Genomic DNA, 18504 nt, shown 5'->3' on the forward strand with positions numbered 1-18504 from the left:
AAAAAATTAAATACTTTAGATACCTATTTTTTCCAAAAAAAATACTTTAGGTACCTATTTGACCAAAAAGATAACTTTATGTATTTATTTTGGTCAAAAAATGCTTTAGGTACTTAAGTGAAAAAAATAGTATACTTTAGGTACTTTTTATTTGTTATATAAACATTGATTATCTGATGTTACTTTGTTAAATTATTTGACTATTAGAAGTTATAAAATGGTTATTGGGGTATATGATATTGTTTTATTGAGTATTATGACTATTAAACGTTATAAAATGGTTAATAAACTATTTATATATTCTAAACGCGTCATTTTCTGTTAAAAAATTGGCAGTAGTATGAGTTGAAGGTTAATCTACTGATAAGATACAATAAAATCATATTTTAATGATATCTATTGGCATTGTCGACTATCGTTGCTTTCAAGCGCTAAAGCTACTTTGACGACATAATGTAAACGAAGAGTCGATCCATAAAATACATATCAAATAGTTATGAGATCAAATTTTATCATATCTCAGTTAACATGTTAACATCTATTTCAAATGACTATAATTTTTTTAACAGAAAATGATAGTTTTGAAACATCATTTTATAACTTTTAATATCCAAGGGACTCAACAAATCAATACTTTATAATTAGAAGACTGTTTTATAATTTTTAATTGTTGGAGAAGTCGTAAAAATAATATCCCATAGTTAGGGACCATTTATGTACTTTATCCTATTACTATTAGCATAAGAGGAATAGATCCATAATAAGGAATTAAGGATCTCCGCAGAGGATATCTATCAACCCCCCCCCCCCCCATTTTCGCCTGAAATTTCCCATTCCTTTAAATTTTGTTAGACCACAAAGCAAAGGCAAAACATTTTTTTCGCTGAAGAAAGATTCGATCTATTTCGCTAGAAACGGGACTGAATGGCGGTTAGTGCAATTTTTAATTTTTTTAAGTATCTTGTTTGGTTGGTGAGAAAAGTTTTTATAATTTTCCATTTCAGTTTCACCTTCAAGATCTAACATATCCTTGTTCTGTGTCTTAACATATATATCTGCTATCTAGTTCGTAATTTAAAAAAATATTTTAATTTTCAATTTCATACGAAAAGTTATGAAACTTTAGAGGATTTGGTTGAACTTTCTCTGGATTTGTATGCGATTCTACCTTTGGATCTGGTTGATTCCATTTTCTGCGCTAATTGGCAATTTCTTATGTTAAGTATTGCTCTAGTAATGCTTACTTTAGAGGAAAAGTTAAAAACAAGAAGTGCAGAATTTAATTTGATAATATTGGATACTCTGTATGTTTGGACACGAGCTTTTGTGATTATTATCTATGATACTAGCTTTTATGATGATAAAATCTAATGAAAATTTTGTTTTGTATTCAGCCTAAAATCATTTGAGATGTTTTCTTAGTAATGGGTGTAATAATGTTGGATTGAATATGCTTTTTGTCTATTTTGGGTTGGATTCCTTGCTTTTTTTTTTTGACAGATCCAATCCGTGAAAGTACGCAACGTTTCCTTGGGTGCATCTGAGCAAGATATTAAGGAGTTCTTTTCGTTCTCTGGTGACATTGAATATGTCGAAATGCGTAGGTTAGTGATTACCATTAGATATTTAAGCTTATATTTTATTTTCTATTTTTTATTTTATTTTAAGGCTCTTCTCTACTGTATGAAGTTATGATAGTTGTTTAAGCTACTACTTCTAATCATGTAGATGTACCAGTATAGTGATGTTTTGAAATTCTGCAAAAATTATCTGGTCTAGGTTTCTTATTGCTTCCATTCCCCCCCCCCCTTTCAGCGATAATGAGCGGTCACAAGTTGCATATGTTACTTTCAAGGAACCACAGGGAGCAGAGACTGCTGTTCTTCTTTCAGTATGCACTTATCCCATTTCTTTTGAGCTTTTTGTATCAATTATCTTAATCATTTGCACCTTTTCAGACATGCATCCGATAATTAGATTTTATTCTATGGTCAGAAGGAAAATGGTCTGTCTGATATGTATGATGATTAAATGTATATATTTGTTACATAATGTGGTAGATATTTATATGATATGAGTTCAATTTCTATTGTGTAGTGAAATATGTAAAGCTGGTAAACTTCATAAGCATTAGCTCTCTGCTTTCCATGGATATTGAAATAAATCAAGTATCCAAAAACAAGGAATGAAATGTTTATAATTCCCTTCTGGAATCTTATATACGATATGCTTTTGAAAGTAAATACTTTAATGCATTACCAGTTGGATATCTCCCTTTGTGGTAGGTTTACCGACAGCATATGTAACTGAAATCCGTGCATGCATTTGACTAAAAGTATTTGGATTTATATTTTGAATTTATTCTATCCTTTGTTTTAGGGTAATTGATTTAAATTTATAATTTAATGTCAAGGAAATGACCTAGTCTAGTTCCATATATGGATGGTCTTTAATAACTATGTTTTGTATGTGTTGTTCCAACTTGTGACCAATTACTTGATTTCACAAAACAACATTCATATTTCCCATTGTGCATCATGTGGCGAAAGAACAATTAATGTATTATATAGCTTTGACTCAGTTACTCATTTATGCAAATTTATTTTTTAGTTGCTCTCGTAGTTTCAAGTTTTCCCCCCTTTTTATGTCTAGATGTCATAATCTTTCCTTTTATATATCATATTGTTCATCCCTTGTCGTTTTTACATTTTTCTTATATGGGGAGGAAGATGCGGGAAGAAGTGAGTGGCTGTCTGATGGCCATATTGTTAAGTAGTAGCATTTCAAAGTTCAATTAGCTTTTCCACAAAAGAGCTATCTCCCTTAAACGCCAATTTCATTGATCGGACCAAAATTTTAAATTTCATTCTTATGAATTGAGAATTCATGTTTTTTTTTCAGGGGGCAACAATTGTAGATCAATCTGTTACAATAGAGCTGGCTCCTGATTACAAGCCACCTGCTACTGCCACCACAAATCCTGTAATTTTCCTAACCTGTAGCAATCTGCTTTGACTTTACTTACGAAATGACAATTTTAACATGAATGAATATTTTGATTACCTTAGGCAACACAGAACAAAGATGTTGGCCAGGGTGAATCTGCTGTCCAGAAGGCAGAGGATGTCGTAACTGGCATGCTAGCCAAGGGCTTCATTCTCGGCAAAGATGCCGTGAACAAAGCAAAGGCATTCGATGACAAGCATCAGTTCACATCAACCGCCACAGCCAAAGTAGCATCTCTGGACCAGAAGATCGGTTTCACCGAGAAAATTAGCGTTGGTACTACCTTGGTGAATGACAAAGTCAGGGAAATGGACCAGAAGTTCCAGGTTTCCGAGAAGACCAAGTCCGCTATTGCAGCCGCCGAGCAGACAGTCAGCAACGCTGGTTCCGCTATAATGAAGAATCGTTATATCTTGACCGGAACCTCGTGGGTCACCGGTGCATTCAACAGGGTCGCTAAAGCTGCAGGTGATGTGGGACAGAAGACAAAGGAAAAGGTGTTGGCGGAGGAGGAAGAAGCGCACAAATCAAAGGGATATGCAAGGATGGATGAGTCTGAATCTCCCAAAGCCGGACGCCCCTCATCCCCTCAAGGTTTAATTCTTTAATTTGCAAAAGATTTGTAAGTAGCAGCAGCAGGGAAGGTATGGGCAACTTTCTGGTTTGGACAATAGTTAAAAAAAAAAACATAAAATGTAGAGTAGCTTGTTGTTTGATATGTTTGGTATACTTTGACTTAAACAATAATAAATTGCAAACAATTCAACATCAAGTTATTTGTTATGGGTTGATTAGTTTAATTGAAAATGGATTTTGGAAAGTTACATTTTTTTAATTAATAGTTTTTAAAAATTATTTTCTTATATTTAGATGATGTTGTACAAATTATTTATTATAAATATTAAATAATATTATTTATTATACAATATAATATTGATATTTTAAAATATTATTATATTTAGTAAATATATTTTATTTACATTGATATAATGAAATAAAGAAGACATCTACTACATTATAAAACAAAAAGAGGTATCAATGTGGACAAGAAAAATAACTAGATTTGGCTCACTGGGTCATCCATTTGGGTTAGTTTCTCTAAAATATGATATTATATCAGCAAAAGTTTGGGTTTTGGCTGGAGCGATGCAAATTCATTGTATACGTCTAGCAAAAATCTGAAATAATGTTCATGAAAGTAATATGTTCAACATCTAAAATGTTATCCTAAATTTAGTCCTAACTCCTAATCCTACGTAGAGGAGAAAGAAAAACTTTAAGAAAAAGAACGGAAATACTCTTGGTGCCTTAAACCCATGACCTAAGAAAATATGAGGAAATAAAGACGACAACCAATCAAATGTACTTGCTCATCTAAAACGTTATGAAGTAATCTCAGTGGTTAAAGAGAGTGCTATTTTTCTCTTTAAGTCTTGAGTTAGAACAATCGTATCCGTTAGATATGTGTACCTTATCAATAGTTGAAAAAGATTATAAACATATACTACCTTAAAATCAACCAAGAGGGCCCAAACTTTTCAAAAAATGTCATTGAATATTATGAAACAATTCACCGATCGCCTTCATAACAGTTAACTTTTCGTAATCATCACAAAACTGAAATGTAAGTTTCCAAGAATCCAGCACCAAGTATACAATGGATTTTTCACTTAAGTTTCTAGGACGAAATATCTTTAAACAAAAATAATCATAACTTTGCAAATTACATGCTCCTCAAAGTTCTTAAATCTGAGGCCTTTCGGGCAAAATCGTTACAATAGCTTCAGTCCACCGGTTACATCATCCACCATTTCAATAGGTCCTACAAAGAGCATTGCATTGTAGAACTAAATAAAAGAAAACGGAATTCACAGGTTTTGCAGGAAAAAGAGATGCTTACCAAGAATAGCCATCACCGTCCTCGAATCTGAAGATGTAAATATTCAAACAAAAGGCCTTTAGAAAGAAAAAAGCTATCGAAATGTTCACTTAAGAACTAAAATGCAGTCATGTGCTTGTGATGCAGCGAAATGAAAACGGTCTGGAATTGATGACCAAAACCTAAGTATTTCTGAACTATAAGCTCTAAAGCTTTTATCATTAAGAACTGAAAATGTATATATTCAAACAAAAGGCCTTTAGAAAGAAAAAAGCTATCGAAATGTTCACTTAAGAACTTAAATGCAGTCATGTGCTTGTGATGCAGCGAAATGAAAACGGTCTGGAATTGATGACCAAAACCTAAGTATTTCTGAACTATAAGCTCTAAAGCTTTTATCATTAGGAGACTAATTCTAACAATTAGACAATTTACTATCTTTCTTTAAGCTTGGATCAACACCACTCAACTTATCAGTATCATTGCTTCCAACAATAAAAATAACTCCGAGCTTTCGTATTCGTAAAGGCTAAAGCACATTTGTAGAAAAGCATCAAAATGATCCCATAGCTTATCCTTGCTAACATCCCAATAAGATGAATAATTTAAGATAATAATAGTTTGTCTTCAACGTTCTGAAAAACATAAAGAGAAAAAACAGAAGAGATTTCATAAAACCACCCAGTAAAAGCAACACAAACGCCAATGATAGCAAAATATCCCAAACTACAATTTGCTTCTTTAACAATTTCTCTCGTTTAATCCTTAGGGTCTGTCTGGTTCACTGAAAACATATTCCAGAAAATGATTTTCCGAAAAATGAATTACATTTTCTGAAAAACATTTTACGGTGTTTGGATGATGCTGTGTAAACCATTTTCCACTGATTGATAAATTTTCTAGAAATAATGAGATAAACTGAGATTGAGCAATTTATAAAACTGATGATTTAGGATTCAACAAAACCTTGATGACATAAATTATTAAGAGAGAAAATAAACCATGCCACTCACTTGGTGCAATCTGAGTTCTCCCTGTGTCAATGGTGATATGCGTTGGTATATTTAGTGATTTTGCCCTCTCCTGAAAAGTTAATTCTAGTTAATAATAGATAAATCAATGTATATTGAAATATCAAGATATATAATTAGAAATAATGACACTCTAATGAGAAGAGTAAGACCAAAATGTAGTTGATGCCATTCAAAACAGTGAAGTGTGGACCTTTTATTGGAGACAGGTTTGGCAACAATAAAAAGAACATCAACCAAGTCCTATGATTTGCATCAAAGAATCATCAACAGCAAGGTTAAGTAAAAAATTAAATGGTTCACGCACAATATCGAGAAAGATGGATAAGTCTAGTAGTTGTATAAACAAGTAAATATTCTCTGCCTTCTACTATCCATAAATGCAAAACCAAATAACCAATAACTTATTTCTTTCACCAATACTCAGTAAAGTGGTAAGTTTCGCATCATAATAAAATCTTTCTTTCATCTGAAACACAGGCTTTTTCTACGGACAAACTTTCTTTGTGGATAAATTGTTGATACATATTAATTAAATTACAAGGTAGATGGAGATAATAGTAGAGGGGGTGCACAGGAATAAATCTTAAATCACACTTACTTGTGAAACTAGCATATCTTCCTCGCTGTCAATTTTCACCACCACCTTTGGCTGAGCACACATCTCCCACCTGCATATTAACAACATATGGACAAAAATGAAAGAGACAGGCATGGACAGAGATAGAATGAAAAGCACTAGTTTCAATAGTATAACGCCACAAAAGCTCTACCTGTTCAATGCTTTTGGTGCTCGATGTAGGAGTTTTTTGTAAAGACCCAAAGTTGCATGACTAAACATTAAAAGGAAAAACAAAACAAGTTGTATTACGGAGTTAACCAAAAGGGATTCATCAGAACTTTCAAGAAAAAACTGCGCAAATCAATCAAGGGTCATGTAACAAGAGGTTAATAAATCACATCAGACGAGTTCAGCACTTTTAAACAGTAATAGTACAAAATATCAGTGACTCTAAGAGTCTAAATTTACATGAAATTCCTTATAAGATGGCAGAATGAGCAACAACCAAAGTAGCAACATTATGTTTAAAGATGGCAAGAAATGGAACTGCCTATTGGCTGTTTACTGAAGCAGCACGGTGCACAAGAGGAACTTAAACCTTATGCAATGGGTTAAATCTAGTTTTGTTTCTTACAAAATGCCATGCCATGATGGGAATCATAATGTGTCACCAGTGCAAAAATTACAATGACATGCTTTGAGAATTGCTTACCACAACCCAAGTATTCAAGTATAATTACAATTTAACTGATAGCAGTCAGAGTTCTATTTGACGGTTTATTTTTTCTCGGAAGGATATTCATAATCAGTCAATAGGAATAAGCATATCCCATCTAATCAACAAAATTAGGGGTTAAGAAAGGATCTATCAATAATCACACAGTACTTCATTCTAATATAACTGAACATCTACTGCACTACCTGGCTTCACTAGCGTGTTCAACTCTCAGCAGGAAAAATTGGGTTTAAAGAAAAGCTTAATAACTAATAAAACTAGACAAAAACAAGGCTCACCTGCACTGGGCAGCAATTTTCCCTTTACCCATCTTAAGATCATTTCTTACAACCAGGACCTGAAGACGATAAAAAGAAAGACAGAGATGTTCAATGTCCATTCTCTCACATTAAATAGTTTGCGTAACATAACAATACTGATCCAAAAGGGAAGAGAAACAGTTCAATACCATTTTAAAATCCTCTAGAATGTCAGCCAACTTTTCGATTTCTAAGGGTTCTTTGATCTTCTTATTTGCTTTAGAGATTGTAGTATCTTTAGTTCCTCTCGATGAGAGAAATAAATAAGTGGGATGGCACTTGCCAACGCAATACCCCAAGGCAAGGCAGCCAGCCCCAACTAGGATGGCACTCAACCATGACAAATCCACCATTTTAAATAAACAATGAAAATTTCCCCCTTCCCTAAAAGACACAGTAAGCATCCACTTAAAACTCAAAAGGAAAATCACATTGTGCATAAATAGATTTAAAATATCCACCTTGAGGATTTAAGTAGAATTACAATCATGTTACAGATAAATGAAAGGGAGAAAAAAAAGAAACAAATAATCTTTTATTGGTAGTAGTAACAATACATGTTGTTCAACAAGGGCTTTTTTAGGCCCCATTTAGCCGAAATTCTATAATAAAACTTGTTAATATAAGGCTAAAAAAGGGCAAAAATCGGTTGCAACCGAAAATCTTATCAAGAGAATAACTTTCTAGATTGGGCAGAGCGACATTTTAGGTTGAAATCGAAAATGTTACATTTTTCATAACATTTTCGGTTGCAACAAAAAATATTACAAATTTGAATAACTTTTTCGGTTGTAAGCTCTAAACCCTGCAATGTAACTTTCCGGTTGCAACCGAAAATGTTGCAAATTTGTATAACTTTTTAGTTTGAACATGATAACATTTTCGGTTAAAAACTGACTTATATTAGGCTGCCACACAGTAGAACTAACCCCATTTAGTTGATGGTCTCATAATCTGCTTTCTGGCTTTGCTATGACATTTGTGCTAACATGTAAAAGTAAATGGTAAAAGGAGAACTGATAATTAATTAGAAAAGGAACGAACAATTAACGTTTAACACCAATTCTAGCATAATTATTGTTCAATATATAGGTATAATCATGCATTTTCTTGTCCAAATTGCATTTCTAAATTTTCTGCTTCCAAAAGAGGGAAAAACAACAACCAAACAATAGCTAAATCAAATAAAAAAAAATAACAGAACTTTAAACTCTGAAGCCAAAGCCGATATAAAACCAAAGAACTAGAAATATGTAAAATGTGATTGATCCAATTAATTTAAACACCCAAACACCTAATTTTCATTCAATAAGGCTTCAGAACGTTAATAGCAATCGAACTAGCAAGTTCCAAACTTTATACTAGACATTCATTACTAAAGAAAACACTTCCACAATCCAAGGCATTGAGAAAATTTAACGGAGGAACAAAGAAATAGAGAAACTATACCGATTAGAAGCTGTGGGTCAGAGTTGGATCTTGAAGTTTTTGACTTTGGGTTAAATGGGAAAAACAGTTCCGTTGGGGTTTTGCGTTTGGGTTCAAATAAAGGGTTAAAAGCGGAAAAATGGCTGCGACCGACCGATCAATAAAGAAGAACAGTAAAAAAGAAAGAAAGAAAAACTGATAAAGTATATAAATAGTTAGGGTGCTTGCATTTTTATCGCCTAACTTTTAAAAGTTGTAATAGAATCATTTAATTTTTAGTTTGTTTTTTATTTTTATCCCTACTGCTACCTTCCATTAATTTTTGTTAACGTAACTGTTAACCATCGTTAATCTTTTTTTAGGCTGGCGTAACAGTTAACCCTTCTTCTTCTCACTCTCAATAAAATCTAAGATCCAAAACCTAGTCATTTCTTGGATTCTTTTTCTCTCTCTATTTTCTCAAGAAAATTCAGTTTTTCCATTGTTGAATACTGTGATGATGTACATTTACTTGATAATGTTTGTCGAGATAATTTCTAACATTCAGTTTTCTTGGATTTAGCTTCTGGTAATGCAGGCAGTGGTGGAGTGTAGAGATTTTCACATGAACCACTATAGTGCTGTTGTCTTGTTCTCCTTAAAATTTGGTTTTCACTACATTATTGAAATACCTTAAGTGAACAGATTACAGGACTTTTAGCATGTACTGCAAAATAATGTTACTTTTGACTATATTATTTGCAGATTAACTTTTTAGGTTATCCAATATAGCAAAAGCGAAAACTACAACGAAAAATGCAATGGAGTTGTCGTCTTCTTTGTCGTAGACAAAGAAAGTAAACATATTACATAAGAACTTAATGAGTTCAAATTTTGTAATGTTACCAAATGTAACATGCTGTTTGGTGTGCCTCTAGGGGTGTTATGTATTCAACCTTTTAAACGTTTATTGCATACCTTTTATTTTTTACATTAGTTTTGGCCTGCCATTATAACTCGCACTGAGTTATACTTCTATTTACTGATGGTCCCGTATGGATTGAAAGTACTACTGGCTTGTTGATAATTTGATTTTGGTTTAAACTGTCTAATTATCAACGATTCAATGTTGACTTCAAGGGACTTTGCATGAGTTATTTGCCAATTATTCTTGCTAGAAATGAAAAGCAGTTTTGGTCTCAAGACGTTTCTAGTTCTGCTAGAATGTTTACTATCTTTCTTCCAGTTCCTTGCCAGTGATTCCATTTTTGTGTGTGACTGTGTGTTTGTGTGCGCATATATATACCTGATTGTACATGAAATTGGATTATTATATTTTCCCGATTAAAGATAAGTATGTTTCTGGGTTTCATCCTTCTTGCATGTATACGACCATTGAAGAAGCAAAAAGATTGGATCAATTTTTATGTTCTCATTGTACTTCAGAGATAGATGCCAAAAGATCTTTGAATACATTTCCAGTATCGCCATCCATTGAGGTAAAGGTTTGAGCATTATGTTCAGTGGGCATACATAAATATGTATTGTTTTCTTATTTTACTCTATTTAGTTTTCGGCAGATTCCGCTATATTTTGTCTTAGAACAACATTTGTTATATTTTGATGATGCTCTTGCAATGCGAGCCGTTAGCTCCAAGTTTTTCTCCTGCAACGCAGAACTATTTTTATCTTGGTTTTGGTTCAGAAGTTAATCATTGAGAAAGTAGAGAGAGAAAGATGATTTTTTTTGGGAAAATAGAGAGAGAACAAGAATCCAAGAAACGATAAGGCTTTGGATTTGAGATTTCATTGAGAGTGTGAGAAGACGAAGAAGAAGAAGAAGAAGGGTTAACTGCCAAGTCATTAAAAAAAGATGGTTAACTGACGATTAACTGCCACATCAACAAAAATTAACGGAAGATAACGACAGAGATATAAATAAAAACTAACTAAAAATTTGATGATTGTATTGTAAGTTTCAAAAGTTTAGTGACCAAAATGCAAGTATCTTAAAAGTTTGGGACTATTTGTATACTTTATCCTAAAAATAAAAAGGGTTAATTACAAAATAAGTGCAAAACTATAATTTTTAGTCCATTTAGGTGTTAAAAGTGTTTTTGGTTTTAAAATATGTGTTTAATGTTTCACTCGTTATTATTTTTAGTATTTGATCTATCACAATTGTTAAAAAAAATTACCAATCATTGAAAATGTGATGTGTGTTGCCGTTACGCTCAAGATCTAAGGGACTCTACCATATGAAGTGTTTAGAAGAATAATGACCTACTCTTGCTAACGCTTCTTCTCGATCTTAGAAGGCTCTTTCTTCTTTTTCTCCATGATGTCTACTTCTTTGATGCTAGGAGATTAGTAATTCTTGGAGAGTTATTTCTTAGATTATGTAACACCCTTAACCCGTATTCGTACCCGAATACAAGTTAAGAATGTTACACTTTTCATATAACATTTACTATTCGAAAACGATAAAAAAATTTGTTTCTTTTAAAATTTCCAAATTTAACCATTTAGTCTCAGACTATTTAACCGCATAAAATCATAATGTAATATTTTAATTTCCACTTTACATTCGACATCGCATAGTATATGGGTGGTTCAATACTATTTCATATCATAATCTAAAACTTCCTAATTTAAAACTTAACCGATTAATCTTTATAATACAATATTTTACTTCCCTTATACATAACCATTTAGTATCTTATGATATTTTCACATTTCTTTATTTCTTATATTATATCATTTCCTGTTTGAGTACAATTTCTAGAATTTCATTTTTACAACACTATACATAAAATATATGTAACATCTATAATCAGATTTATTATAAAACAAGTTTATTTGGTTGTTGTCTACCGCCACACGACCTCCCACTAACAACAACTTCTATTATATTATATTCATTACACAAATATACATATCATTCTTATGTAAATTCAAACAAATATAATTCACCCTCTAAGCAACATTTCCATGAAATTATCATAATTTCCTCGTATGATAAATGTCATAATTTTCATACTAAGATAATAGAGTTGGATCATTTCAACCAATTAAAATAGCATATAATGCATAATTTACCACCATTTCATATACTAGCAGTTTGCACTACCCTTAAAAAAGTATTTTTATGTATTAATATATACACTTAAAAATTATTATGTTTGTACCATTAAATTTTAGACTCGAATACGAATATAACCATATAAGACACTTCTTCTAATTCAACTTGTACATTATATGGTAAAATTTTCAATCTAACTTACAGAATATGTTTGAAGCAGAATCTACTTACTAAGTTTCTGACCTATCACCTATTAAAAATTTATATTTTTTTTTGTATACATCTCTAAATCAGTATCAGTTTGTTTTAAACAAAACTAGACTTATTTAGTAATCCAATGGTATAAAATTGTCTTTTATTCATTCTTGTAGAATTTATAGCGATTTTATGAACTTATTGCCCATATTACTAATTTAAACCGATTTCACTAATTTGTATTCTTATCATATTCACTCACTTTTATTAGCTTATCAAATGACACAAATGAATCAATTGAAGATCCTAAAATCATTAACACAATCACCTTCATCACAATGCAATAATTTCCAATAATTACATAATTATACTTTAATTTCTCAAGTCATGCAAAATAGGCTCCTAATACTCTCCAATTTGTTTCAAGCTTGATTCATCAAGTAAAACTCATTTCCATCATTGGCCAAATCACCAGACCAATCCCTCCAACAATTTTTATTCAACTTTCATGCTTAATTATAACCCTACAACACTCCTAATATCAAAATCTAACTTAATTTCATCAAATTCTCTACCACCCTTCACCCACCAAGATAACAACTTTCACCATTCAAGCATGAAACCAATAAATAATTACACCAAATTGTAGAGAATTTAATGGAGATTATTTTCTTATTTCACACTTTAGACTAAAATCTTACTAAATTTGATCAAAAATAGAAAAGAAAAGAAATTGCTCACATTGGCTACGAGTTTTAGCAACCTGCGGGAGAAGAAGAGACTCCTGAAATTTCTGGTAAAAAATCTCCCTAATTTTGACTTTTAAAATCAATAATTTTTTTTATTCATTTTGGGTCAAAAATCCAAATTACCATTAACGAGTTCCCAAAATTACAATCATGCAACTCATTATCTCTATTTTAAGATTATTAAATAGCAGTAAAAATCCCATCTCTCAATTTTTCTTTTTGACCCTCCAATTTCCAAAATTTTATTTTTGTCATTAAATTACACTATCTCACTTTATACTGTAATTCTCCCCAAATTCCACCAATTCAGCTTAAATTTCTCTATTTAAAAATATCCATATAATTTTCCAACCCAAATTTACCTACCTGAAAATTTTTATAAACTTCCAATTTGAGCTAGTTATCCGAATAATATACCGAACTTTATCATTTAATAGACTTTTATGCAAACTCCATATAAAAAATATGAAACCCGCTAAAATAATTTTCTTGTGCTGAACTACTAATTTGCAAATCCAAAATATAACTTTTGAAAATTTATATATTTAGTCCCTATACTTTTACAACTTTATACTTTAATCCTCAAACTTTCAAAATTTATACTTCAATCACTAATAAATTTTTTGGGGTATTATAGATTAACTCTTGTTGCTATTGATTTTTCTATTGCAACTGTAATTGGACCGTCTAGAACGCTTGAAACTACGCATACAAGCTTCATAGTTTGTTTTGCAAGTTGTAAACTTACAGGAGATTTAGGCCATTGGAAAAACGTAAACTGTTGGTATTGTTGTTGGGGTACTATTGATCGATTTACTCGTGGGTACCATAGTAAGCTTTAAAGTACGTTGGGTCATACACAACTTGTTATTGGTATAAAAAATCAAACACTTAGGGAGAATTTTGGAAAGATGATGGAAAATTAGGTTGGTTATTTTACTATTAGGAGTTCATTTCAATTGATTCTTTTTGCTCATAGGTAGACCACACTCGTCACATCAATTGTCGATGAAATAATTATAGTGATAATAATTAATAAATATTCACTTTCTTTTAATTTGGACGAAGAGTCACGACTAACAATTTTATGAAAGAGGTAGACGGTAAGTGATTTAAGGGTGTGTTTAATTAGAGAAAACATTTTATGAAAAAAATTTTGTTCATTTTCATTTGCTTGGTTCCCATAGAATAAGAAATTCAATGGATTTAATTTTACGGTCATTGGTCAACGCTCCTTCCTTTCTCCCGTAAAATGACTTACCGTCTGGAAAATGGTAAGTCATTTTCCTTCCCTCGCTCCACACCGAATTTTGATCGATCCAGTGGCCTTCTTCCCCTTTTTCCCTCTTTGTTTTCTATCTCTCATATTATCGAGTCCACGACTCATTCAACTGGTACTGAAAGCTACACATCGAGAGTGAGCAGGAGATGAAGCTGCTGCTGCTTTGCCTTGCAAACAGAAATCGCTGATAGCAAATGGCGGAGAAGCTGGAAGAGCAGCTCAAGGAGCTCGGATTCAAGTTGGAATCTCCTCCATCCGCGAAGGACGTCATTCTCAAGCTGTTAAAGGCACGCATTCTTCAACTTTATTACTTCTCCACTGAACTTTAGATTGCTTAGCTAAAGTTCGTTCCTAATTGGTTGAATTACGGTTGTTCCCATAATTCACAAAGTTTCTCCTCATCATGGTAATTCAACATCCCTTCTAATCCTTTTTCGTTTATTTAATGTTATGGGCTTTCGTCTCTCTCTCTCTCTCTCTCTTAATTCAACAAATTGAAGAACATTTTTTAGGCATTTGATCTTATTGATATGATTTATGCTGATTTTTTTTGTTTTTCGTCTCTCTCTCTCTCTCTCTTAATTCAACAAATTGAAGAACATTTTTTAGGCATTTGATCTTATTGATATGATTTATGCTGATTTTTTTTTCCGTTAAGGTTCTTCTACAGCCAGACCCTTTTCTTAATGAACTTACGAGCATGTTTGAGCGAAGCACTGAGACCAGCTCTATTTGGGTTACTCTTAAACGATGTAAGAATTTCCCAATTTCTTTAGGTTTTGGGAGCTTGAATTTCAAACAGTGGATTTGGATTTCAGAAATAGGATTGATATTTGTAAAATTTAAATTTATGGCAATCATGTTGGATTTCTGCAATTTACACATAATGTATGCATGTTCTGTTTCGAAATCTGAATTTTGAATTTTATATTTCCAACCGTGGAATTCAATTTATGTTGGATTTTGTAAAACTGATATTTACTCAATCAATAACAACTAGCTATTTAAAGAATTCTTGTCTTATCCAAACATAGACCAAAGAGATTTTTTCGAATATGGATTGGTTTTATTTTGATCTCACATGGTGCTTGGAATCTCTAATGGTTAACTTTCTATGACATGAAGAGATATCTTGTTATTCATGAAATATGGTAGTTCTTTTATTTTATGGACTCAAATTTATTGGTGGTTTAGTGAAAAGCTTAGATATTTTTATCTTTTAAGTTTGTTTGAATCACTGATTGTGCATTTTATTTTTCCAAACTATTTTAAAGGCATGATACGACCCATGCATTGGTTGATAATTCTTAATGGTAGTAAAGATGTTTTCCTATATTTTCTTTTATTCTTGTCTATTTCACATGTTCTTTATCATTTTACTTACACACATCTAGCATCAGACCTATGTGCTTGGACAGTCGGGTCTGTGGTAATATGTATTACTTCATGAATCTTGTACATCTTGTTGGATGATTGAACTTGTGAATTCATATATATTATGTGTATAAAAAACAACTGCAGTCTTTTAATTTGGTTATTTGGCATATATCATGAATGTTTTCCGTCTAATCCGCAACAAGCTGCTACATGTCTCTCTGAGATTGACCAGTCTCCACCATCATCAATAGTGGAATCAATGCAGCCTCTTCTTAATGCAATTGTCAAGCCAGAACTGCTGAATCATTAAGACTGGGAAGTCAAACTTCTAGTTGCAACCTGTATTTGTGAGATAACTCGGATAATTACATCTGAAGCGCCTTATAGTGATGATATTCTAAAGGTGCTTTTTCTTTCATGAAGGTTTTTTGTTTTTGGTCTTAATTTTCTTAGAAAGTAATAAATTTTCAACTGAACATCTGGTGATTGATTTGTGGCATGCTTTCAGGATATTTTTAGCTTGATTGTTGGAACTTTCAATGGATTGAGCGATAGGTGTGGTCCATCATTTGGAAGTAGAGTTGTAATTTTGGAGACTCTTGCAAAATATAGATCCTGTGTCGTGATGTTGAATCTTGAATGTGATGATTGGGTTAATGAAATGTTCAGTACATTTTTTGTTCTTTTAATACATTTATTTGTTGTTTTTGAGAAATTTTATTATATTCTGAAATAATTGTTATAATATTTTCGAGAAGTTATGTATCATTGTTGTTTTAATGTGGTGTACTATTAATTAAACCTACATAATATTTATAAACTTTTATAATATATTTTTAATCAATTATTAATATTATATCACATAAACCTACATAATATTAATTATACATTGAAATTCATTTCTAAAAATATGAATGAATAAGTATCATGGAGATTTTAAACCTAAAATTAACCAAACAGTATAAAACATTTTACAATGTACCATTATGGAAAATGTTTTTCAGAAATGTAATTCATTTTCCAGATTTCATTTTCCGTAAAATATTTTCCCCCAACCAAACAGACCCTAAAAAAGATAATGAATATGAGAGAGGTTAAGATCCTAAGATAGGAAAAGAGGGAGAGAGAAATTTTTCTATTTTGCATGACAATTTATATATATATTCTTTTAGTGTTGATGTCAGGTCTAGGACAACGATGACTAATTTGTATATCAACAAGAGGAATATACCTTGACATCATATAGTAAATTTAATCAGTGATGGAAGTGACAACAATCCGATCAAAAGATCTCTAGATGGCATAAAACTTTGAAGACTTCTTAAGAATTTCAAAGATCTCGATAAACTTTATAATTAAAAGTGAAGATGTAGTTTTCGAAAGATATCTGTATGAGTTATAATAATTTTCAATTAAAATGGTTAATATAACATTATATATTCATAATATTATGCATAATGATTTGAAAATTATTCTTTATTAAACATGTAATTTACCCTAAAATAAATTATTCACGTATCGTTATTCTAAGCCACAATTAAGATATATAATCAATGATTCACCATCAGTTCAAGGAGTTTTTGCAATCCATTTGGCGCGATAATGACGATATAGGATCTAATTTGCTTACTTTTACGACAGAATTTCGGGGGATGGAATTCAAAGGATTTTGGCCATATTGGAAAGAAGAAAAAGAGTTCGTTGGCTCGTCTTAGTGGTATCGATAAATTTCTTCAATCCTCTCATTCAGATTTTCTTGTTGAGTTGGAAGGATATGTGCGCGATGAGCTGGAAGTTATTCTCGAGCAAGAGGAAAATTTTTAGAAGCAAAATGCATGCTCTTAGTGGGTTGTCTTTGGTGACCGTAATACGAAGTTTTTCCATGCGTCCACCATGGCAAGGCGTCAGAAGAACAAAATTTTGGCTTCGAAGGATGAGACAGGCGAATGGTGTTATGATCAAGTTGATTTGCAGCAAATAGCAGTGCAATTTTATCAAAACTTGTTCACAAGTTCTTGCGTGGATCTTTCAACGTATGAATATAAGGATTTGTCTCCTATTGTTCCACATCAGTTGTTGGATAACATGGTGTCACACCCCTAAAATTTTATTAAGTTTTTATTGATCTATTTATAAAATTCATTTTATTTTTAGGGGCCAAATTAATAAGTTTTAAAAGTCTGGCGGTCATTCTGTAAGTTTCAAGGAGTTCAGGGACTTAAACCTAAATTTTCTAACCCATGTTAGCTAGAAAAAAGGGAAAATATGATATTTGGTAATATTGAACTCGTATCCTATATAAAGCTAAGGGAGTCCATGGTTTTACCATTTAGGCTAAGCTCTTATTTGAATTTAAAATAATAAAAATGGTTTTGTAAGTTGAAAATCACGGGCTTTCAAACACCCACCATCTTCTCCAGTAGAAAGCAAAAAAACCCATACCCAAGAACGTATAAGTTTTCCCGTCGCCTTTCATTTCCGTTTACTCGCTATCTGGCTGTCCGTGGTGTACACCGCCACTACCTCGGTGATTGTCATCGATCGACAACCATATCCCAGTCCTCCACTCATTGTGAATCGTTTTCGAATGTCATGGAGAGATCGTTCAAAGACGTGACGAAAAAAATATAGATTCTCCACAAGTTCTCGATATTTCATCACCGACTAGTCATCGGTGCGTTATACCGCTAGCCTCACCGACTTCAGTGCCTTTTCCCGAGTCAAATGGTGTCTATCGCTTCATTGTTGTCGTCATCGCGATGAAATATCGAAAAGGGATAGGTTTCGGTCATTGAAAAATCATATCTCGGGTGCTCTTCATCTTAAAACAAAAAGTGCATAAGACTCTCGAGCGACTGATCTACTGTCTACGTGTGTGAGTACTATAAAATATACGCAA

At 32.2% G+C, this 18504-nt stretch overlaps 2 protein-coding genes across 3 annotated transcripts; one reads left to right on the top strand and one right to left on the bottom strand.

Moving 5' to 3' along the window:
- The first annotated feature begins 816 nt into the window (after positions 1-816).
- LOC120200352 (binding partner of ACD11 1-like) lies at positions 817-3778 on the top strand. The gene is made up of 5 exons (XM_039201218.1): positions 817-930; positions 1501-1604; positions 1816-1891; positions 2902-2982; positions 3069-3778. The coding sequence occupies exons 1-5, from the start codon at positions 925-927 to the stop codon at positions 3612-3614; spliced, it is 813 nt and encodes a 270-aa protein (XP_039057149.1). The 5' UTR covers positions 817-924; the 3' UTR covers positions 3615-3778.
- An 825-nt stretch (positions 3779-4603) lies between these two features.
- Positions 4604-9068, bottom strand: LOC120200353 (peptidyl-tRNA hydrolase 2, mitochondrial-like). 2 transcript variants are annotated; one of them, XM_039201219.1, is made up of 9 exons: positions 8963-9068; positions 7663-7897; positions 7493-7551; positions 6690-6749; positions 6518-6587; positions 6224-6283; positions 5899-5968; positions 4907-4933; positions 4604-4828 (listed from the first exon to the last, which is right to left on the bottom strand). In XM_039201219.1, the coding sequence occupies exons 2-9, from the start codon at positions 7864-7866 to the stop codon at positions 4779-4781; spliced, it is 600 nt and encodes a 199-aa protein (XP_039057150.1). In that variant the 5' UTR covers positions 7867-7897; positions 8963-9068; the 3' UTR covers positions 4604-4778. The 2 variants fall into 2 exon arrangements, with proteins under 2 accessions (XP_039057150.1, XP_039057151.1); XM_039201220.1 differs by lacking the exon at positions 6224-6283 and having other exon boundaries at positions 8963-9067.
- Between the last annotated feature and the right edge of the window lie 9436 nt (positions 9069-18504).

The sequence above is a fragment of the Hibiscus syriacus genome, unplaced genomic scaffold, assembly GCF_006381635.1.
Source record: "Hibiscus syriacus cultivar Baekdansim isolate YM2019G1 unplaced genomic scaffold, ASM638163v2 tig00005939_pilon, whole genome shotgun sequence".
NCBI classification, from domain to species: domain Eukaryota; kingdom Viridiplantae; phylum Streptophyta; class Magnoliopsida; order Malvales; family Malvaceae; genus Hibiscus; species Hibiscus syriacus.

Coding starts and splice junctions, on each gene's coding strand:
- LOC120200352 (XM_039201218.1), top strand. Junction 1,892..2,901: donor AGACTGCTGTTCTTCTTTCA/GTATGCACTTAT, acceptor TTTTTTTTTCAG/GGGGCAACAATTGTAGATCA. Junction 2,983..3,068: donor CTACTGCCACCACAAATCCT/GTAATTTTCCTA, acceptor TGATTACCTTAG/GCAACACAGAACAAAGATGT.
- LOC120200353 (XM_039201219.1), bottom strand. CDS start 7,866: ATGGTGGATTTGTCATGGTTGAGTGCCATCCTAGTTGGGGCTGGCTGC. Junction 6,750..7,492: donor AAAATTGCTGCCCAGTGCAG/GTGAGCCTTGTT, acceptor TTTAATGTTTAG/TCATGCAACTTTGGGTCTTT. Junction 4,829..4,906: donor GACGGTGATGGCTATTCTTG/GTAAGCATCTCT, acceptor TGCTCTTTGTAG/GACCTATTGAAATGGTGGAT.